We start from the raw sequence: 24,730 nt of genomic DNA on the forward strand, positions 1-24,730 counted from the left end.
GAATGTGAGGAAAAACTTTCATACACAGCGAGTGTCAATGACCTGGAATTCACTGCCTGGTAGGGAAGAGGAGATGATAATGATTTCAAAAAGAAATTGGATGGACACTTGAGGGAAATAAACTTGCAGGTTTATGGGGAAATAGCAGGAGAATGGGAGCAGACTGGGTTGCTCCACAGGCATTCAACATAGACTTGATGGGCCAAATATCCTCCTTCTGTGCCATGATGACTACAGAAATGTTTGGGTCTAATTGTAAAGTGACTGTCCAAGGGGCCCAGTTCTCTGGTTCTGCCTCAACTGCTTTTGCTATTTTACAAAGAATCTTCAACTACATGGAGAAACTGGAGAAGCTGGGGTTGTTCTACTCTGAGTAGAGTTATTAAGGGGAGATTTAATAGTGGTGTTCAAAATTATGAAGCGATGGTAGTAATTAGTAAGGAGAAACCGTTTCCAGCGGCAGGAGGGTCAGTCACCAGAGGACACAGGTTTAAGGTGATTGGCAACAAATCTGGGGCGGGGGGAAATGAGGAAAAATTTCTTTACAGTGTGTTAATGTGACCTGGAATTCGCTGCCTGAAAGGGCAGTGCAACCAATTCAATAATAACTTTCAAAGGGAATTGGGTCACTACTACAAAACAAAACATTTGCAAATCTAAGGGGAAAGAGCACAGGCAGTGGGACAATTTGGACACTCTTTCAGAGGCACAATGGACTGAATTGCCTCCTCTGTGTTCTGACACTAGCTTCCAACACCCTCCCCTTTCTCCTGGCCTTCCCCGTGACATCACACACAACCCATCTTACCTAGGAGCGGAGGTCCCAGTAATACTGGACAACACTCCACTATGGTCACCAGTCCAACTGCACTGGAGAACCTCTGTGCCCCAACCATGTCCATCAAGGTTTCAAACAGTACGGAGCTCAGCATGCCAAAGGCAAACCCGAAAAAGATGGTGTAGATCACCAGGCCAATATAGTCAGTTGCCAAGGGCATCATGATGTGGCAGACACCATTGTAGAGGATGGAGAATGAGAAAAAGTATTGGATCTTTGGCCTCACCCACTTGGTGTTGGCCAGGAATCCCATGGATGGTCGAGCAAACATGTCCACGAAAGCCAGGATGGAAAGGAGGAAGGCTGCTTTGTACTCATCAATGCCCATATTCTTGGCATAAGAGGACAAGAAGACCAGGGGTGCGAATAGACCAAAGAACATGATGACATTGCCAGACAGATAGATCAGGAAGCCTCTGTGTTTGAAAAGTGACAGGTCCAAGTAGTTGCTGATGGTTTGGACAATGCTGAGCTTTGCTTTGGGTTCACTGGTCAGAAGGTCAGAGTTCGTGCCAGCCTCAAGCTTGGCGTCCACTTGTGGTTTGGATGCACTGGTCTGCAGAGGGCCTATGGGGCGCATGAGGGCTCCGGCCACACAGCAGTTGAGCAGGATCCCCCCCAGGATCAAGAAACCTCCTCTCCATGAGTAGTTGTCAAAGAGATATTGGTTAAGAGGAGCCAATGTGCTGAGGACCACTGGGCTTCCAGCCATCGCTAGTCCATTAGCCAAGGGGCGTCTCTTGTAGAAGTATTTGCCAATCATAGTCAACGCCGGTTGCAAGTTGAAGGCGAGTCCGAACCCTGGATGGAAATGTTGTTTAAAAGTTAATCAGCTGCTACTTAGTGTTACTCCAAGTAAATTCACACTTGGTTTTAAAATTAGCAAAAGATGTTTTAAAGTAATGTGTGTTCATCTGAATTACACTCCAATTCTGGTCCCTTGGCCATTCCTGATTCTCATCTTTAACTTCAAATCCATCCATGATCCCCACACCCATCCCAACTCTGTAATCTCCTCTAGCCCTTCAACCCTCTGACTTCTCTACACTCCTCCGATTCTACTCCTCATACACATCCTCGATTTTAATCACACCACTATTGATGACTGTGCCTTCAATTGCCCAGGCTCTAATATCTGGAATTCCCTCCCTAAACCTCTCTCTCTTTCTCTATAGCTTTCTCTCTCCTTTAAGATGCTCCTTCCTCTTTACCTAAATTCTGGTCACCTGTCCTCCTTATCAGGCTCAAATTTTGTTTGACTATGCTCCTGTGAAGGGCCTTGGGGCATTTTACATCAAAGGTGCTATAAAATTGCAAGCAGTTGTTGTAATGAATCTCTTATACAGGGGAGTGTGTCCTCTGAGTCCAGATATGCATGGATGCTCTCCCTGGTGTCCTGATCAACATTAATTCCTCAATCAATATTACTAAAAGAGATTATCTGATCATCATCACATTGCTGTTTGTGGGAACTTGCTGTGTACAAATTGGCTGCCATGCTTCCTACAACAGTGACTATACTTCAAAAAGTACTTCATTAGCTGTAAAGCAGTTTGGGGCTTCCTAAGCTCGTGAAAGCTGGTGTATAAATACAAGCCCTTTCATAGCACGGATGTGCACCAGGTATTTGCTCCCCGCATAATCAGGAATATGGTCCTGAGGCTGAGCCTAAACCCAGAGCTTAATAAAGAAGTTGTAAAGTGCTGCCAGTACTCAAAAAGCACCAATAAACTCAACACAGAACTTCACAAAGGGCCTAGAATTTATCGAAGAGAGTTCCGCTCTACGTGGAGTGACTGCAGTGACTATTAAGCACTCTGACTCGGGGAAGGTCAGGTACACTGGCTAATATGAAGGAACGTTGAACAGGTTGGGCCAATACCTATTGGCGTTTAGAAGAAAGAGAGGTGATCTTACTGAAACATATAAGGTCCTGAGTGGACTTGACAGGGTGGATACTGAAAGGATGTTTCCCCTTAGGGGAGAGACTAGAACTAGGGGACACAGTTTAAGAAGAACTTTTTTAGGATGGAGATGAGGAGAAATTTTTTCTTGCAGAATGGAGTCTGTGGAATCCTTTTCCCCAGAGAGCAGTGGAGACTGGGTCGCAGAATTTATTCAAGGCAGAGTTAGACATACTTTTGATAGACAAGGGGAGATGATAATGTCATTGGGCCAGTAATCCAGAGGCCCGGGCTAATGCTCTGAGGGCAAGGGTTCAAATCCCACCATGGAAGCTGGTGGAATTTGAATTCAGTTAATAAACTTGGAAGTGAAAGCTTGTCTCAGTTATGGTGACCATGAAACTATCAGCGATTGTCATAAAATAAACCCATCTGATTCACTAATGTCCTTTAAGGGAGGATATCTGCCATTCTTACTTGGTCTGGCCTACATGTGTCTCCAGACCCCACAACAATGCGGTTGACTCTTAAGTACCCTCTTAAATGGCCTCTCAAGCAACTCAGTTAAAGGGCAATTAGGGAGGGGCAAGAAATGATGTCTTGTGAAAGAATAAGGAAAAAAATGGAGTTAAGAGTTGTGGGTGGTGGCGGCAGACAGGAAAGTGGAGGTGAAAACATAACTAGATCAACCATGATCTTATCAAATGGTGGAGCAGGCTTGAAGGGCTGAATAGCCTCCTCCTGCCCTATGTTCCTATAATGGTTAGAAACTCTCAAGGAAGAAAACGGCTGAGAGCGAAATATATAAAACAAGCATATCCTTAAAAGGGAAATCAGTAAATATTTTAATTTTACAATAATGCTGCTCAGATTTTAATGACAATCTTAGATAAAAAGTGTTGAGACTTTGGCTGCTGGTCATCACCTGAGGTCATTGCGACACAAGTTTCTTATAAACTGTCAGCGGAAGTGGCTGGTGTTAGAAGCCAGTAAGCATCACTAGGTATAAATCTGTCAACTACATCCTGTTCAAAATCAGACAGAGAGAGACAGAGAGCAGAGAGTGAAAGGGATACCAAACAGAGGGAGAGAGCACAAGGGATAGATTAAGGGCAAGAGTGAAGCTAATGCAGATCCTAGGAAATATGTGTGTTTGAGACAGTCACTGAGTGCAAAGCACCAAACCGTCCTCTTTTCACATCCACCAACAGGATGAGCCACTCTCAGCTCAGTTTCTAAGTCCTAATGATGTTATTGGGGACAGTAATCTCTTGGTTTGGTGGGAGTTTCTGGTGCTACAACAGGGAGGGAGCATTCTGCGACCAGCAGTGATAGCATCAGATGCTTGTACAGGACTGAACGGTTGACAAAATTGGTAAGTATTAATCTGATAGTTGCTGCAGACTCTCAGTAACAAACCATAGTATGTCAGCTGGAAATGTAATTAGTACATTAATACTCACAGACCATTGGTTCAGTATTTAAACAAGGAACGACACAAGAGCCATGTACCAAGGAATGATTTGACACTTACCCCCGATTACTCCTATACAGAAGTAAAGCTCCACAATGCTATTGCAGAACGAAGCGATGATCATTCCTGAGCTCGCCAACAGCCCACCCATTAGCACCACTGGCCGACTGCCATATTTGTTCACCAGGATACTGCTGATAGGACCTGAAGGAGGATAGAAGATCGATTGGTTAATATGGGGAGCCTAAGGGATGAGGGGAGTCAGCGTTCTGCATTTGTCCAGTGTGATGTGATGGGAGTCCCTCTCTGAAGTCAGCTGGAAGTTTGTGAGGTGCTGAGATGATTCCAAGCTCTCACTAACTGAGCACTAATTCTTAGTCAGATATTGTAGGGGCGGCAAAAGTTGGAAATGGATAGATCAAGCTTGTAAAGCAAGAGGTGCTCTTCTAAGTTTCAGTTCTTCCACAGCATCTGATCACACACTCACTGAGACAAGAGCCCCCGCAATTAGGGACATAGGAACAGGAGAAGGCCATTCAACCCCTCTAGCCTTTTCCACCATTCAATGAGAACATGGCTGTTCGCTAACTTAACTTTAGTTATCCATCTTGGTTCCATAACCCTCTATACCCTAATCAGACAGAAATAGTTAACACAGTGTTCTCCCTCTCTCTCTCTCCTGTCACAGCATCAAACAAACCAAGCTTGTTGATCCAGACCTGTCCTGTCACCACTTCAAGGAATTAGCTTAAATGAGTCTGCCCACTCAGGGTGTATAAGGGTCAGGAAGAACGCACGGTACTCCCGAGGAGATCCCCAGCATGTAGGATGTAAGTGGTAAATGGCATGAATGAAATTTTTCAGTCCAGTAAATTTCCTGGATATCAGGAGAAACTCAAGATCTAGTGAGAAAGTTGCTCAATGCCCCTGGGTAACCCTGAAACATGTATCATGAAAATAAAAGTCCTAAGAAAAAAAAGATACAAAGAGGTTGCACCATGGAAAGAGGCCATTCAGCCCATGCTGCTGTTTACTTTCCATGAGAGAAAATAGTCCAATGCACATTTACCCATCCTGTTTCTAATCCATTCATCCCCCTTTCCTTTCACCCACCCCCTCATGGTCCCAGCCACAGCTCAGTGGCTATTACCCTCTCGCCACTCAGTCAGAAGGTTGTGGGTTCAAGTCTCACTCCAGAGACTTGGGCACAAAATCCAGGTTGACACTTCCAGTGCAGTATTGAAGGAGTGCTGCACTGTCAGAGGGGCTACCTTTCAGCTGAGATGTGAAATTGAGACCCCAACTGGTTGGCATAAAATATCCGATAGTGGGGGGTCCTTTCTTGCAACCCACAAATTAACTGACCATTATCTCTGCTTTGTGTGTGTAATTTTGTCATTTCCTACATGACACGAGTGTCCAGACTTCAAATGTATTTCATTGGCTGTAAAGCATTTTTAGATACCCTGAGATCGTGAATGGTGCTATAGAAATGTAAGTCCTTTTAATCTTTAGATGAACATTATGGACTTAGAACTGGCACTGGGTTCCCGACTTACTGTTCAGGTGAACTCATTGCCACACGCTACTGATCCATTGACCCACTGGGAGAGCGGAAGTGATGGGGGTTAAATGCTATTTCTCTGGACCTTTTGCCAAAATTATGGTAAGTGGAAATTCACGGTTAATGTTTTTTGACAAAATTAAACTGTTGTGGCTTGTGATAGCACCAAGAAAGGAAGAGCTTGTGTTTTAATAGCACATTTTACAACCTTGAGATGTCCCAAAGTGCTTTACAGCCAATGAAGTACTTTTGAAGAGTAGTCACTGTTGTAATGTAGAAAATGCAGAAGCCAATTTGCACATGGCAAGATCCCACAAAAAGCAATGGCCATATAATTGTTTTTTTTTAGTGAATTTGTTTGAGAGATAAATATTGGCCAGCGAACTTGGTAGAACACCCATGTTTTTCTCTGAATACAAACAAACGAATTAGGAGCAGGAGTTGGCAATTCCACCCCTTGAGCCAGCTCTTCCAGTCAATAAGATCATGGTTGATCTGACTGTGGCCTCAACTCCACTTTCCTGCCTATGCCCGATACTCTTTGACTCCTTTGTCAATCAAGAATGTATCTAATTCAGCCTTTAAAGTATTCAATGGCCCTGCCTTCCCCGGTCTCTGGCTGAGAGAGTTCCACAGACTCATGAAACTCTTGAGAGAAAAAAAATTCTCCTTCTTAAATGGCAGGTACCTTATTTTTAAACTGTGTCCCCTAGTTCTAGTCTCTTCCACAAGGGGAACATCCTTTCAGCAACCACCCTGTCAAGTCCCCTCAGGATCTTATATGTTTCAATAAGATCACCTCCCACTCTCCTAAATTCTAATGGATACAGGCCCAGCATGTCCAACCTTTCATCAACCTTTCATCCCCTCGTCCCAAGAATCAGTCGAGTGAACCTTTTCTGAACTGCTTTAATGCAATTATGTCCCTTCTTAAGTAAGGAGAACTAAACTGTACACAGTCCTCGATATGTGGTCTCATCAATGCCCTGCACAACTGGGGCAAAACACTCCTACTTTTATATTCCATTCACAGAATCACAGACTCAAACACTGCAGAAGAGGCCCTTCGGCCCATCGAGTCTGCACCAACACGTTATTGCAATTCCCCTGGCAATAAATGACAACATTCCATTTGCCTTCCTAATCACTCGCTGTGCCTACATATTAACCTTTTGTGATTCATGTGTCAGGACACCCAGATCCCTCTGTACCCCAAAGTTCTGCAATCTCTCTCCATTTAAATAATATGCTGCTTTTCTATTACTCCTGCCAAAGTGCACAAGCTCATATTTTTCCACATTATACTCCATCTGCCAAATTTTGCCCACTTACTTAACCTATCCATATCCCTTTGGAGACTCCTTATGTCCTCTTCACAACTTATTTTTCTATCTATCTTTCTGTCACCCGCAAATTTAGCAATCATACATTTGATGTCTTCATCCAAGTCATTGATATAAACTGTAAATAGTTGAGGCCCCAGCACAGAATAAAAAAAAAATCTTGCCAATCTGAGGAAGAAATGGGGAGTTCTTTCTGGTTGAACTTACTACATTAAGCCACCAGCGTGTCACCTGTGATTCAATGGGTAGCACTCTCACCTCTGAGTGAGAAGGTTGTGAGTTCAAGTCCCACTCCAGAGACATTTTGAAGCTCTACTAGATCACCTCTTAACCTTCTTTGCTCTAAGGAAAACAAAATTTCAGGCACACCTTCGGTCTGTCCGCAAGCATTACCCAGACCTCCCTGTCGCTTGCCGTTTCAACACTCCACCTTGCTCTCACGCCCACATGTCCGTCCTTGGCCTGCTGCATTGTTCCAGTGAAGCTCATCTTCCGACGAGGCACTTTACAGCCTTCCGGACTGAATATTGAGTTCAACAATTTTAGATCATGAACTCTCTCCTCCATCTCCACCCCCTTTCCGATTATCCCCCTCCTTTTTGTTTTTTCCAATAATTTATATAGATTTTTCTTTTCCCGCCTATTTCCATTATTTTTAAATGTGTTTCCATCCATTGTTTTATCTCTACCTTTTAGCCTTTTTTGATTCCTTCCCCCCACCCCACCCCCACTAGGGCTATCTGTACCTTGCTCGTCCTGCTTTCTACCCTTAATTAGCACATTCCTTTAGATAACATCACCACCCTCTACAGCTCTTTTTCCTTTTGTCTGTGACATCTTTCGGTTATCTCCACCTATCACTGGCCCTCTATCCAGCTCCTCTTGTCCCACTCCCCGCCCCGCACCCCCACCACCTCCCCAGCTACCCCCACCCACCCCCACCCTCCCACCCCCTAAACTAGCTAATATTTCACCTCCCTTCTATTTTTACTTAGTTCTGTTGAAGAGTCATTCGGACTCGAAACGTTAACTGTGTTCCTCTCGCAGATGTTGCCAGACCCGCTGAGTTTTTCCAGGTATTTTTGTTTTTATTTAAAATTTCAAGCCCATTGTTCTCACTGGCCATTTGTTGAACCTTGCTGTGTGCAGAAATGACTGGCAGACTTGACTGAGAAACAAGTCGCTGCACTTTAACAGCAATATGTTGCATTTATGTAGCACTTATAACAAAGTAACAAACCTCATGCCTCCGCACAAGAGCGACTATCAGACAGAATTTGAAAGAGAGCCAGGTAAGCAGATAAGGTTATAAGGCACACCTTAAGAGAGGAGAGAGAGATGGAGTGTCAGCCTTGACTGTGTGTATGCAATTCTAAAGGACTTGGAAGTGAGAAATCTATCCGCTCAACCATGGCCAACACCATGAGAGGTCGTGTGAATTTGTCCTGTTTTACCATGAGATATGACCAGTGCTGTATACAGACACTGCTCACAAGCTGGGCTGAAGTTTCATGGGAAACTGGTTTCAGATTCAGCTGGGAGAGGCCACACACCATCACTCTCTCATCACACCACCACGAATACACAACCCGCCTCCCATCCCCAAAACATGAACCGGCATTTGCCTCACCCCAATGCCCTTGGCTGCTCATTTATTCTGCTACCAGTAAACTTCTGTACAGTTAAACAGTCACTGTCACCCAGTACCATATAAGAACGGCACCAGAAGTACCAGCTGTGGTTCAGTATATCATACTCACCTGAGTCAGAAGGTTGGGTTCAAATCTTACTCCAGAAACTACAGCACAAGGATTAGGCTGACATTCCAAGTGCAGTACTGAAGGAGTGCTCTACAGTCCCAGGGCAGGTCCAGCATGGGGTTAGATACAGAGTAAAGCTCCCGCTACACTGTCCCCATCAAACGCTCCCAGGACAGGTACAACATAGGGTTAGATACAGAATAAATCTCCTTCTACACTGTCACCATCAAACATTCCCAGGACAGGGACAGCACGGTGTTAGATGCAGAGTAAAGCTCCCTCTACACTGTCCCCATCAAACACTCCCAGGACAGGGACAGCACAGGGTTAGATACAGAGTAAAGCTCCCTCTACACTTTCACCCTCAAACACTCCCAAGAGAGGGACAGCACAGGATTAGATACAGAGTAAAGTTCCCTCTACACTGTCCCCATCAAACACTCCCAGGGCAGGTACAGCACAGGGTTAGATACAGAGTAAAGCTCCCTCTACACTGTCCCCATCAAACACTCCCAAGACAGGGACAGCATGGGGTTAGATACAGAGTAAAGCTCTCTCTACACTGTCCCCATCAAACACTCCCAAGACAGGGACAGCATGGGGTTAGATACAGAGTAAAGCTCCCTCTACATAGCCCTGTCGAGCACTTATCCAGTCCCCACACACTTCCAGATTTCTGGCACCAGGACTTTGGATCCTCTTAAACACTTGTCAAATCTCAGGGACTTTGCAGATTTTCACATGTTTCTAATTTGATGTACTGACTGCACTGCGGGAGTATGAAGGCTATAAACAGCAAAGAAACACTTCTTCTGGGCCTTAGCTCCCATATGGCTTGTCTGAATTTTTTAACGGTGGCATTTGGGGCCTTTTACAGTACCAGCCAGCTGAATATCACAGTGATGGCCATCAATTTATGCCCCAGTACAACTCAGTTATGGACAGCGACCTTTGATTCTCAACCTGTACTAAGCTGTCAATGTGTCAGCTGTGACTCAGTAGGTAGCACTCTCACCTCTGTGTCAGGAGGCTGTGGTTTCAATCCAGGGACATCTTGAACCTCTGTTAGATCACCTCTTAACCTTCTCTGTTTTAAGGAAAACAGCCCCAACTTTTCTACCCTCTGTTACTGAAATTCCTCATTCCTGGCAACGTTCCAGGAAACCTTCTCCTCCAACCTTTCTAGGAACTTTCCATCTTTCCTTTAGTGTAATGCTCGTTCATAATCACAACAGTGACTGCACTGCAAAAGTAAAAGTATTCAGTCGGCTGTAAAGTGGTTTGGGATGTCCTGAGGTCATGGAAGGGGCTGTATAGATGTAGGTTCTCTCTTTAATTCAGTATCTGAACCAATAGAAACTTCAAGGGGAGTGGTGGCGTAGTGGTATTATCACCGGACTGGTAATCCAGAGGCCCAGGGTAATGCTCTGGGGACCCCCACCATGGCAGATGGTAGAATTTGAATTCAATTAATATCTGGAATTAAAAGTCTAATGATGACCATGAAACCATTGTCAATTGTCATAAAAACCCACCTGGTTAGGGGAAGGAAATCTGCTGTCCTTACCTGGTCTGGCCTACATGTGACTCCAGACCCACAGCAATGTGGTTTACTCTTAAAAATGCCCAGGCAATTAGGTGGGGGTTGGTGGGGCTGGAGGGAATAAATGCTGACATAGCCAGTGACACCCACATCCCCTGAATGATTTTTTAAAAATCAGTCCATAAGCAGATAGCAATTCCACACCTCCTCCCAACCTCCAGTTAGAACCCTTCAGTGCAGCAGTGAGCCTGTGTATGAACATAACGCAATCTGTAACTACTTCCCTGTTCTCATCAAGTAAATCCAGTTTTTGCCAGAAAAAGCTTGTGGTTCAATCATACAATCAGGGGTATGTTGCAACAACATGCCCTTCTCTGTCTGACCTCCACAGTGTTTAGAAAAATATTGCTTATCTTGGATCCGAATTGGCAATAGTTCAATCATGTTAAATGTCACCGGCCTCCATTGCCTTGATGCACTCAGCATGGTCACACTCGCTTCACGTGACAGGGTCATGAGGCAATACAATGATGGATTGTGATTTGTGTTGTTGAATCGAAAGTGCAAAATGTTTGTGAGGGAGGGGGGAGAGCACGAGGCAAGGCGGAACAAAGTGGAGAAAGCAGAAAATGACAGTTCCTGCTGTATGGTGTGCCAGGGCAAGGGCGTGTTGGGGGATGGTGTCCATGTTTAGTTTGTGGGTAGCTGTGTGGATGTGTGTAGGTCAGGAGGGCAGGAATGGTGGGGGTCGGGGTTGGGGGCTGGGGTGTTTGAGTCTATGTAGTGTGTGTGTGTGCTTAGCATGTCTGGCACAGGAATGTTGGACTGAATGGCCTCTTTCTCTGCTGTAACCATTCTACGTGTGTTTTGTCTTCTGGATCTACATCACGTTCACTGCCAGTTCAATCGTGTTGTAGTTCATTGACACCAGTTCCGCAAGAACCACCAGTGATACCATCTTGACCTCATTTCACTAGAAACTATGATAGGATCTGAAACGGTCTTTGAAACACCAAATAATTAAACAGGTGGACACTGCTAAAAAGATATGATGTCAAAGGAAGCCTGCTGAGGTCTGATAAACTCTACCTCCTAATCTGTGCCCTAAGTTGTCTTCACAAGGAGTTACACAACAATTATCAAATAATAACTTCATTCTGTGTCTTATCAATATTTTTTTATCAGAGATTTACTTTACTTATTGTACTTTTATTATTTACTTATGCTCCATTATACTTTTATATTAACACTCCTGGACTATCTGGACCCAGAGAGAAGCATTCTGGAGCAAAATCAGGAAACACTTATTGACAGAAAGGCCAGTGGAAACCTGGAACTCTCATCCTCAGAAACTTGTGGATGATTCGGATCTACTGAGCTGAGATTAATAGATTTGTTCAGGAAGTGTCTTAAGGGTTACAAAACCAAAGCATTTAAATGGAGTTAAGTTGCAGATGTAGCCATGATGCAATTAAATGGCAGAACAGCCTCAAGCGACTGAATGGCTGCTGAGTTTTCCTGTTTTCCCTTTACGTCCTTCCTGGACAAATTAACTCACAATGTTCTCCACAGGGATGTACTGGTGGGATCCCTCCCAACATTAAGTATCTCTGCCCTTTTGAGAGAGGTGCACAGAACTCCTGGACAAGGTCCCCAGCTTTTGTTGTGGGAGATGGTTAGGTCAGTGCCCACAACATCACCCTGGCATTCCTCAAAAGCACCAAATGCTACCCGCTCCTCTCTTCCATCTCTCTAATTCCAACAAATACACTCACTCAATCCTAGCTTCTACCCTCCTTTCTTGCAGCCACACCACAGCACAGGAGGAGGAAGACAATGATCAAAAGGACAATGAGGGCCAAATTATCTAGCATGATCAGAGAATTGCACAAGGTTATTCAGCCCATCATGCCTGTGCTAGCTCCTGAAAGAGCTATCCAATTAGTCCCATTTCATCTCCACCTCTTTTTCCCACAGGTCTGAAAATTTTTCCTTCTTAGCTCCACGACCAATTTCCAGTTGAAAATTACTATGGAAACTGCTTCATGCCATTGTGCACGCACACGCCCGCATACACAAACTCCCACACACACACCCACATACACAAACTCCCACACACACACACCCACATACACAAACTCCCACACACACACACCCACATACACAAACTCCCACACACACACACACCCACATACACAAACTCCCACACACACACCCACATACACAAACTCCCACACACACACCCACATACACAAACTCCCACACACACACCCACGTACACAAACTCCCACACACACACCCACATACACAAACTCCCACACACACGCACCCACATACACAAACTCCCACACACACACCCACATACACAAACTCCCACACACACACACACCCACATACACAAACTCCCACACACACACACACACCCACATACACAAACTCCCACACACACACGCACCCACATACATAAACTCCCACACACACACACCCACATACACAAACTCCCACATACACAAACTCCCACACACACACGCACCCACATACACAAACTCCCACACACACACCCGCCCGCATACACAAACACCCACACACACATGCACCCACATACACAAACTCCCACACACGCACCCACATCCACAAACTCCCACACACGCACCCACATACACAAACTCCCACACACACACACCCACATACACAAACACCCACACACACACGCACCCACATACACAAACTCCCACACACACGTACATACTCAAACTCCCACACCCACATACACAAACTCCCACACACACATGCACCCACATACACAAACTGCCACACACACACCCGCCCGCATACACAAACACCCACACACACACGCACCCACATACACAAACTCCCACACACGCACCCACATCCACAAACTCCCACACACACACACCCACATACACAAACTCCCACACACACACACACCCACATACACAAACTCCCGCACACACACACGCCCGCATATACAAACACCCACACACACACGCCCGCATACACAAACTCCCTCACAAACACACGCCCACATACACAAACACCCACACACACACACGCACATACACAAACTCCCACACACACACACGCACATACACAAACTCCCACACACACACACCCACATACACAAACTCCCCCACACACACACCCACATACACAAACTCCCCCACACACACACCCACATACACAAACTCCCACACACACACCCACATACACAAACTCCCGCACACACACACGCCCGCACATACAAACACCCACACACACACGCCCGCATACACAAACTCCCTCACAAACACACACCCGCATACACAAACACCCACACACACACACACACTCACATACACAAACTCCCACACACACACCTACATACACAAACTCCCACACACACACCCACATACACAAACTCCCACACACACACACACGCACATACACAAACTCCCACACATGCACCCACATACACAAACTCCCACACACGCACCTACATACACAAACTCCCACACACGCACACCCACATACACAAACACCCACACACACGCACACCCACATACACAAACACCCACACACACATGCACATACACAAACACCCACACACACATGCACATACACAAACTCCCACACACACACACACCCACATACACAAACTCCCACACACACACACCCACATACACAACTCCCACACACACACACACACACATACACAAACTCCCGCACGCACACACGCCTGCATATACAAACTCCCACACACACACGCCCGCATACACAAACTCCCTCACACACACACGCCCGCATACACAAACTCCCACACATGCCCACATACACAAACTCCCGCACGCACACACGCCCGCATAAACACACTCCCACACATGCCTGCATACACAAACTCCCGCACGCACACACGCCCGCATACACAAACTCCCGCACGCACACACGCCCGTATACACACACTCCCACACGCACACATGCCTGCATACACAAACTCCCGCACGCACGCACACCCCCGCATACACAAATTCCCACACATGCCCGCATACACACTGCCGCACACATGCACACACACGCACGCCCGCATATACGGGACGGAATTTTAAGGCAAGGGTGGGGCCGCAAAATGCGGCGAACTGTTATAAAGTCAACTGACTTTGGCAGGACCTCAAAATCCCACTGCTGTAAAATCCCGCTCATGGTGACATACACATGGACACCCATAGACAAGGGCACACACACGCAGATGCCCGCAAGCAAACAAGCACACACAGGCAGACACACTCATACAAACACAGACATGCACGTGAGTACAGACACATGCACAGTGATAGGGGGATCGGTGTTAATTTTGAGTGAACATTTTATCAAGGTCACAGAAGTAGAAGTTCTCATATTGGGACTTCGGCCTGTTGTTGTACAGCATGTAACAGAGAGATCTTATTCCTGCAAAGACACAGCACTGGCTTGATGAGCCAAATAGCTTCCGACTGTGATGTAGCCATTCTATATTTTGATCATTCTATCTGTGCTGAAGAATTTGGACTGTGGAATTTTACCATAGAAGATGGCAAGCTGCCAATCACAACAGTGACCGACGTCTGTGGGTCACTGCAAAACATCATTTCCAAAGTAAAATAGAACAAGAAACATTGTTAAATGTAATTAAAGATTAAAAAAAAAACAAAACCAGAAATAGTGTTTTTGAAGACACAGCAAGCAGGCGTGTGCTGTCTGGGAACTCAAGTGTGACGGTGAACCTGTCAGCAACTCCTCCCCCTGCTCCAACTTGACTAAGGGGATTGCGGCTGGGATCTGAATCCGTCCAGAGCTGGCACGATCCAGAATCAGCTTGAAATAATTCTAATCGCTTTAAGCAGCTCAGGGGCTTTGGGCTCTCACTTGGCATCATTGTTGAAGTTCGTTCGACTGTGTTGGCAACTCTAGTCACTCCCTGGCTCGCTTGATGGCACAGGAGAGGACCCCACTAAACTCTAAGCACGGTGGAGGGCCCGCCCACTCCCCTAATGTTTCTCTGTCAGAACTCTTCCGATGTCAAGCCATTGTCTCCAGCACCGCTAGCTTTCCTGGTTCGATCTAAAAGACCACTGGCATTCCTATAGAGTACAAAAGCAAGGACATTAGGCTAACCTTTAGGGGCCACCGTTTGGCCCTCAAATGGATGATTATGTCTAATTCTAGGCATCACACTTTAGGAAGAATGTCAAGGCCTCGGAGTGGGTGCAAAGAATATCTACCATTCGTCAAATGGGTTAGGGTGAAGTACAGCAGGAGGAGGCTCAAGTGGAGCAAAAACATTGATATAAACCAGTAAATTCAATACAAATCTAGGATTATATCAGGCATGAGGGGTTTCAGTTATGTGGAGAGACTGGAGAAGCTGGGATTGTTCTCGTTAGAGTGGCAAAACTTAAAGAGAGATTGGATAGAAGTGTTCAGAATCATAGCTGGTTTTGATACAATAAATAAAGAGAAGCTGTTTCCAGTGGCAGGAGGGTCAGTAACCAGAGGGACACAGATTGAAGAGAATCAACAAAAGAACCAGGGCAGTGATAACAAATTTTTTTATTTACATTGAGTTGATGTGATTTGGAATGCGCTGCCTGAAAGTGCAGTGGAAACAGATTCAATAACTTTCAAAAGGGAATTAGATAAAAACTGGAAAAGGAAATGTTTTTAGAGCAATGGGGAAAGAGCAGAGGGATAGCTAATTGAATCACTCTATTAAAGAGCTGGTAAGATGTACTATGGGCTGAATGGCCTCCTTTGAGGCTATAGGATTAATCTTGTGTTTCTAACTGTTGAAAAAAGCAGAAGTAAGATTTATTTCCAGAAATGTGGTTCAGTGCTTTACACACATACATCTGAATTTCTATGCAAATCAGTTTTGCTCCATCAACAAACGCTTCTGCCTTCTGCTGGCACACAACAGCTGTCAGTGGTGGTTTGTTTAGTGGCACTCTCATCTCTGAGTCCCACTCCAGGAATTGGGCACAGAAATCTAAGCCCTCGTGCCCAGTGCATTACTGAGAGGGTGCTGCACTGTCGGGGGGGTCAGTACAGAGGGAGTACAGCACTATCAGAGCAACAGTACTGTGGGAGTGCTGCACTGTTGAAGGTCAGTTCTGAAGGAGTGCTGCACTGTCGGAGGGTCAGTACTGAGGGAGTGCTGCACTGTCGGAGGGTCACTACTGCAGAAGCACTACATTGTTGGAGGGTCAGTACTGAGGGGTGCTGCACTGTCGGAGGGTCAGTACTGAGGAAGCACTACATTGTTGGAGGGTCAGTACTGAGGGGTGCTGCACTGTCGGAGGGTTAGTACTGAGGGAGTGCTGCACTGTCGGAGGGTCAGTACTGAGGGAGCGCTGTACGGTCGGAGGGTCAGTACTGAGGGAGTGCTGCACTGTTAGAGGGTCAGTACTGAGGGAACGCTGCACTGTTGGAGGGTCAGTACTGAGGAAACTTTGCACCATCGGAGGGTCAATACTGAGGGAGTACTGCACACACAGAGGGTCAGTACTGAGGGAGTGCTGCACTGTCGGGGGTCAGTACTGAGAGAATGCCGCCCTGTCGGGGGTCAGTACTGAGGGAGTTCTGCACTGTCAGAGCGTCAGTACTGAGGGAGTGCTGCATTGTCGGAGGGTCAGTACTGAGGGAGCGCTGTACGGTCGGAGTGTCAGTTCTGAGGGAGTGCTGCACAGTTAGAGGGTCAGTACTGAGGGAGTGCTGCACTGTTGGAGGGTCAGTACTGAGGGAACGCTGCACTGTTGGAGGGTCAGTACTGAGGAAACTTTGCACCATCGGAGGGTCAATACTGAGGGAGTACTGCACACACAGAGGGTCAGTACTGAGGGAGTGCTGCACTGTCGGGGGTCAGTACTGAGAGAATGCCGCCCTGTCGGGGGTCAGTACTGAGGGAGTGCTGCACTGTCAGAGCGTCAGTACTGAGGGAGTGCTGCATTGTCGGAGGGTCAGTACTGAGGGAGCGCTGTACGGTCGGAGGGTCAGTACTGAGGGAGTGCTGCACTGTTAGAGGGTCAGTACTGAGGGAGTGCTGCACTGTTGGAGGGTCAGTACTGAGGGAACGCTGCACTGTTGGAGGGTCAGTACTGAGGGAACGCTGCACTGTTGGAGGGTCAGTACTGAGGAAACTTTGCACCATCGGAGGGTCAATACTGAGGGAGTACTGCACACACAGAGGGTCAGTACTGAGGGAGTGCTGCACTGTCGGGGGTCAGTACTGAGAGAATGCCGCCCTGTCGGGGGTCAGTACTGAGGGAGTGCTGCACTGTCAGAGCGTCAGTACTGAGGGAGTGCTGCACTGTCGGAGGGTCAGTACTGAGGGAGCGCTGTACGGTCGGAGGGTCAGTACTGAGGGAGTGCTGCACTGTTAGAGGGTCAGTACTGAGGGAGTGCTGCACTGTTGGAGGGTCAGTACTGAGGGAACGCTGCACTGTTGGAGGGTCAGTACTGAGGAAACTTTGCACCATCGGAGGGTCAATACTGAGGGAGTACTGCACACACAGAGGGTCAGTACTGAGGGAGTGCTGCACTGTCGGGGGTCAGTACTGAGAGAATGCCGCCCTGTCGGGGGTCAGTACTGAGGGAGTGCTGCACTGTCAGAGCGTCAGTACTGAGGGAGTGCTGCACTGTCGGAGGGTCAGTACTGAGGGAGCGCTGTACGGTCGGAGGGTCAGTACTGAGGGAGTGCTGCACTGTTAGAGGGTCAGTACTGAGGGAGTGCTGCACTGTTGGAGGGTCAGTACTGAGGGAACGCTGCACTGTTGGAGGGTCAGTACTGAGGGAACGCTGCACTGTTGGAGGGTCAGTACTGAGGAAACTTTGCACCATCGGAGGGTCAGTACTGAGGGAGTGCTGCACTGTCGGGGGTCAGTACTGAGAGAATGCCGCCCTGTCGGGGGTCAGTACTGAGGGAGTGCTGCACTGTCAGAGCGTCAGTACTGAGGGAGTGCTGCACTGTCGGAGGGTCAGTACTGAGGGAGCGCTGTACGGTCGGAGGGTCAGTACTGAGGGAGTGCTGCACTGTTGGGGGTCGGTACTGAGAGAGTGCCGCACTGTCAGAGGAACAGCACTGAGGGAGTGCTGCACTGTTGAAGGTGCTGTCTTTTGGGATGCGATGTGAAACTGGGGCCTGGAGAAATGTCTCATATGGATGTGAAAGATTCCACAGCAGCTCTTCAATGAAGAGCAAGTTGAAGTTCTCCACAGTGCCCAGGGCCGATATTCATCTCTCAGGTGGCAACACTAAATAACAGATTGACCTAATTGTTGTTTGTGGGAGCTTGCTGTGCACCAATAGCTTGCCATTTCCTAAATTACAACAATGACTAACCTGCAAAAAAGTCAGCGCTTGAGTGGCTGGGAAGAGCTCCAGGTAGTGAAAGGCTCTATATAGGCACAGGGTCTTTCTTTTCACTGAGTGAGTCAGGACCTGCTCCACCTTCAATCACACTCACCTCCAGCATACATCACTGCCAGCATTATAGATGAAATCCATGACACCTGGCTGTCGGTGGATTCAAAGATGTCCTTGATTTCCTTGAAGAAGACGGTGATGGCTTTGGGGAAAGCGTAAGAGAATCCGATGGAAATGAAGGATGCCAGCACTACAGCCCAGCCCCAACCACCGTCTGGGGGAGTGTGCTCCTGCCGCCCTCCCACTGCCGGAGGCATCCTCGTACCTCAAAGATCACTGGAGCTGAGAGTGACTGAAAAAGAAAAGGTGAAGGAAACATTAGCAAAGGCAAAAAAAAAAGCACGGAAACCAGTCTCCAGACAAGGGAGAGCTTCTTTCTTACCAAAGTTAAGAACGTAAATATGAGAAATGGTATAATTCCCACCTTAAAAAATCAAGGCCTGTACAGCATGGGTGAAATCCAAGCTACACCGGGAATGTCTGATGGGATAGTGTTTTTCTTAATTCATTCATAGGATGTGGGCTTCGCTGGCTAGGCCAGCATTTCCCACCCATTCCTAATTGCCTTGGAAAAGGTGATGGTGAGCTGCCTTCTTGAATGCAATTGTGTAGCTATTAAGAATCAACCACAGTGCTGTGGGTCTGGAGTCACATGTAGGCCAGACCAGGTAAGGGTGCCAGATTTCCTTCCCTAAAGGGCATTAGTGAACCAGATGGGTTTTTACAACAATTGATGCTAGCATCAGGAACTTTTAATAATTTTCATAATGTTATTCGGAATTTATTGTAGAGTAATAGTGGGGTCTGTGTCTATGTCTGCGTGTGTGTCTGTGCGTGGGGGACTTAATTGAATTAGAGAGAGCTGGTCTGAAGGCTTTGAAGTAAAAAGAGAAGCTAGGGTTGAAATGCTAAATAGGTAAACATGGGGAATGTTTTAGAATGTGAGGTGTAATGGGAACATTTGGATTTTTAAGTAAACTAGACTAGCTTGAATTCAAAAGAAGGGTGAAATGTTTCACCTAGCCAGGAGAAGTTAAGAAACTGTTTATTTTTCCCAAAGATTACTGGTAAAATTGGTACTATGATAGATTTTTATCATTAGAGAGATAAAGTCCAAAGGCATAGTGAAACAATGGGAATTTGCATTCAAAGGGGAGAATATATATGAAGGAGAGAAGGCTGTGTGCAAGGGAAGACATTCTAAGATCTAACAAGTGTGAAAAACCTCCAGCCTCTGTACCCAAACTGCTGTCAGCAAGAACAGAAGTTAAGAAAACTCACTTTGAGTTCGACTGTTCAGGATATCGTGTTACTTTGCCTGGGTCTTTTAAAATCTGTGCTTTTACTGTTGCCTTAATGGAGGTATAACTGGGAGTTAAATTAACCAGGGGAGCTAGGAGTTATTATAGTAGTAATTTGCAAAACTATGTATGTGCTTAAAATCATTTCCTTTTTATTAATAAAGGTTTAATTTAGTTTTGTAATAAAACACTCTAAGCCTCAGTGGCCTTCTTTTTACTGAATTCAAAGCCTGCATCTCAAAATAAATACAAATTGCAAATAGTTGTGGCAGCTGTTTCAAGTTTCAGTCTGGGATTTGAGAAGATTGGCATTTACCATCCGCCTGCCAGAACATTAGATTCATGGTCATCATTACTGAGACAAGCTTTATATTCCAGAGTTACTAAATTAATTGAATTTAAATTCCTCAGCTGCCCTGGTGGGATATGAGCCCATATCCCCAGGTCATTATTCCAGGTCTCTAGATAAGCGGTAGCAGCAACATCAGTGTTATGTTGCCATTATGCACTTGTAGAGGGAGCTTTACTCTGTATCTAACCCTGTGTGTACCTGTCCTGGGTGTGTTTGATGGGGACAGTGTAGAGGGAGCTTTACTCTGTATCTAACCCTGTGTGCACCTGTCCTGGGAGTGTTTGAGGGGGACAATGTAGAGAGAGCTTTACTCTGTATCTAACCCCGTGCTGTACCTGTCTTGAGAGTGTTTGATGGGGACAGTGTAGAGGGAGATTTACTCTGTATCTAACCCTATGTGTACCTGTCCTGGGTGTGTTTGATGGGGACAGTGTAGAGGGAGCTTTACTCTGTATCTAACCCTATGTGTACCTGTCCTGGAAGTGTTTAATGGGGACAGTGTAGAGGGAGCCTTACTCTGTACCTAACCCTGTGTGTACCTGTCCTGGGTGTGTTTGATGGGGACAGTGTAGAGGGAGATTTACTCTGTATCTAACCCTATGTGTACCTGTCCTGGGTGTGTTTGATGGGGACAGTGTAGAGGGAGATTTACTCTGCATCTAACCCTGTGTGTACCTGTCCTGGGAGTGTTTGATGGGGACATTGTAGAAGGAGCTTTAGTCTGTATCTAACCCCATGCTGTACCTGCCCTGGGAGTGTTTGATGGAGACGGTGTAAAGAGAGCTCTACTCTCCACATAATCTGTGATGTGGGAGTGCTCAATGCCGATACTGACCAACCAGTGTTGGATAACTTTCCTTGATTTTTGTCAGTAGATACTGCCTATGATTCAGAAGAAAGTCACATTCTGCAGACATCAGTTATGATTGTACCTCATAGTTTCCTTTCCACCGACATGCAGAATCAACATTGTGTTGCACTCCTGAGTTATTACAAAACTCAAATATTGACTTATTTCCCAGAAGCTGAAGTACAATCTTACACAAATATTTATTTCCCCCATTTTGAATCTGATGAACGTTGAACTCAAAAACACTATTCCTCATTCTGACTGCTGCGTTATATAAATAATGGCCAACACAACAGAATGTGCACAGGCATTGGCACCAGAACTGCAGGCTCTGACAATAACCCCATTCGCTGCCAAGTGGGTCAGATACACAGGGCAGATTCTTCCCACTTCCGTGGAGGGCAAGCCTCAAGGTGGGACCAGGAAGAATTTTAGAGAAACGTGCGTTGGATCAGTGGCCCAACACATTCGCGTCTCTGGGTCAGCGCTGGCAGAGACAGGTAGCCAACCTGCCTAATGAACTCCCCATTTTTGGGCTGATTGGGGTCACCACCGAGAAGGTCCCCACTTAGGGCCTAACCTGCCAGGTGCTAGGTGACAGGTTGCTGGTGGCTGGCCGGGGGGGCAAGGCTTCCTGTTTTAACCCTCGCCCACCGCTCCCCCCCACCCCATCCCCCTCCCCCACCCCACTCTGGGCCACAGGGGTGATCTCACAGCTGTGGCCACCATTTATTTTACCAACCATTATACCTTTTCAGAGTGTTCCTCAAGATGGAGGCAGCCTAGCCTTTCTTCTCCAAGGCAGCTTCTACCTCTCCCGCAGGGGCTGCTGTCCCATTGATTGGGCCTGCAGCCTTAGGGATCTGCCCACTATCCTTAATTGGATGGCAGACCCAGGGCAGCTTCTTAATTGGCTGTCTCCAGGAGGATTTCCCATGCAGGCAGCCTGACAGCCAAAGTGAGGTTGAGGGCAGGAAGTGGTTCCAACTGAGGCTCCTGGCCTGAGCAGAAGACTCCACCTACCGTCCCTTATCAAAGGGCAGAAGTGACAGGATCTGTGACTCCGAGGGTCTCAAGGGGGCTTGGGCAGACTGCAACTAACAGATAAGGGCAGTCAGCATTGGCACTCACAACAATGTGAATTGATATAGTGCCTTTGTCACAACAAAACATCCCAATGTACTTCAGAGGAGCGGTTACCAAACAGAATTTGACACTGAAACACATAAGGAGATATTGGGACAGTTGACCAAAAGTTTGGCCAAAGAGGTAGGTTTTAAGGGGGGTCTTAAAGGAGGAAAATGAGGTAGAGGTGGAGAGATTTAGAGAGGGAATTCCAGAGTTCAGGGCCCAGGCAGCTGAAGGCATGGATTAAAATCAGGATGCGCAAGAGGCCAGAAATTGAGGAGTGCAGAGATCTCGGAGAGTTATGTGGCTGGAGGAGATTACAGAAATAGGTTTGAAAACAAGGATGGGAACTTTTAATTTGAGGCATTGCAGGACCGAGAGCCAATGTAGGTCAGTGAACATAGAGGTGATAGGTGAGTGGGACTTGGTACAAGTTAGGACATGGACAGCGGAGTTTTGGATGAGCTGAGGGGTTGTTTCCCTTTGTGGGAGAATTTAGAACTAGAGAGCACAGTTTCAAAATAAGGCTCACCCATTTAAGATGGAGATGAGGAGGAATTTCTTCTCTCAGAGGGTCATTAATCTTTGGAACTCTCTTCCACAGAGAGCAGTGGAGGGAGGTTGGGTCATTGAATATATTCAAGGCTGAGTTAGACAAATTTTTGACCATATTAAATGGTGGAGAAGGCTCAAGGGGCCAAATAGCTTACTCATACTCCTTTTCTTATGTTCTTCTGTTCTTATGAGAGAGTGAGAGAGACAGAGCAAGAGCAATAGAGGTAGAGAGACAAGAGATAGAGAGACACAGAGCGAGAGACAGAGGGGGAGAGAGAGAGAGAAAGAGAGGAACAATGACCGACCCCATAATAGTTGCAAAGAGAGGTAGTCAATGATGCAGGAACAGTGAGGTAAGTACAGAGAAACAGGAAAAGGAACTCAGTGATATCACTGAGAGGGTAAGGGTGGGAAAGGATATGGGCAGGGATTATTCCTACAGGAACATGCTGTCAGCAGGTGTTTTGCATGCATATTTATTGTGGTATTTCTAAACACCCGTCACACTGGCCCAGCAGTGCAGGAGCTGAGTTCAGGTAAGGCATTGCTGTCATAGACCCATTGACCCTGGTAAACTAAACACTGATGACAGTTTCAGGTGAGCTGTGCCAATCATTAAGTAGTAACAAGGGTGTAATTCCAAAATTCTGTAAAATTAGTCATTGCATAGAGCAGCTAACTGCAGAATGTGTCAATCATCTCAAATCAGTCTAACGATCAAAGGCAGCTCTTTGCCGTACCTTCCCTGCCACAGGGTTACTGAGAGGCCCAAGCACCTTCAGAGACAGTCAGACTCCTCTCTAGATTGTTGGTCTAGACAGTGGGTGTCACCTGGCTCTTTGGTCATGGGTGGAGTAGGGGGTGGGGGGAGGGGGGGGAGGTGGCGGGGGTGGTCATCAGCACTCAGCCTAATCTTTCACAGTCCCCCACCATTCCACGCCCCCCTACTCCCCACCAAATCCCAGAGCAAGGGTACTGAGATTCACTGTGGCAACACTACTCCTGTCCCAGGAAAGATGAGGTAACTCAGCACAATCTGGTAAATTCACACAATCAGGGGTCATTGCTCAGTGACTGGCAATGTCTCTACAGCTCTATCTAGGTGATCACAGAATTACAGAATGGTTACAGTGCAGAAGGAGGCCATTCGGCCCATCACATCGGCACTGGTTCTCCAAAAGAGCATTTCACTTAGTGCCATTCTCCTGCCTTCTCTCTGTGACCCTGCGCATTTGTTCCTTTTCAACTAACAGTCTAATTCCCTTTTGAATGCTTCAGTTGAACTTCCCTCCATCAAGCTCTCAGGCCGTGCTGCGGTACACTACAATCTTAAGACTATTTACCTGAAGTTTTTTCAAGATCCAGTGTACCTCCTAACTAATTCCCCCTCAAATTCAGCTGGAGGGAACCAGACTCAAATACACTTAACTGGGTTTTCTGAGTTCTACTCAGATCTCAGCTGAAGGAGTGAAACCAGCCAAGGTTCCTGATAGACTTATTTCCAACTAGTTTTTAGCTAGATTGTAATTTTCCCAGAAATTGTTAGGGTCTGGGTGAAACTCCTTAGTAAATACTCCTCCACCATGAGGGAACAGGAATCAGATACATGAGCCTTTGATACAGAAGACTAAATGAAACAATTGAAGTTTCAGGTACACACAAA

The 24,730-nt window shown here is 46.5% G+C and overlaps 1 protein-coding gene across 2 annotated transcripts in view; it reads right to left on the reverse strand.

Moving 5' to 3' along the window:
* LOC121281771 (monocarboxylate transporter 1-like) overlaps window positions 1-24,730 on the reverse strand; it is a 35,144-nt gene that overhangs the window by 4,441 nt on the left and 5,973 nt on the right. Inside the window, exons 2-4 of one of the 2 annotated variants that reach the window (XM_041194734.1) lie at window positions 18,922-19,173; window positions 4,277-4,420; window positions 809-1,639 (exon numbers count right to left, since the gene is read on the reverse strand). In XM_041194734.1, coding sequence (XP_041050668.1) covers window positions 809-1,639; window positions 4,277-4,420; window positions 18,922-19,138 — 1,192 coding nt within the window. In that variant the 5' untranslated portion in view covers window positions 19,139-19,173. Of the gene's footprint in view, window positions 1-808; window positions 1,640-4,276; window positions 4,421-18,797; window positions 19,174-24,730 lie in introns of those variants that run through there. The other variant, XM_041194735.1, reaches the window with a different exon arrangement.

Source organism: Carcharodon carcharias, chromosome 9 (assembly GCF_017639515.1).
Source record: "Carcharodon carcharias isolate sCarCar2 chromosome 9, sCarCar2.pri, whole genome shotgun sequence".
Lineage (NCBI taxonomy): Eukaryota > Metazoa > Chordata > Chondrichthyes > Lamniformes > Lamnidae > Carcharodon > Carcharodon carcharias.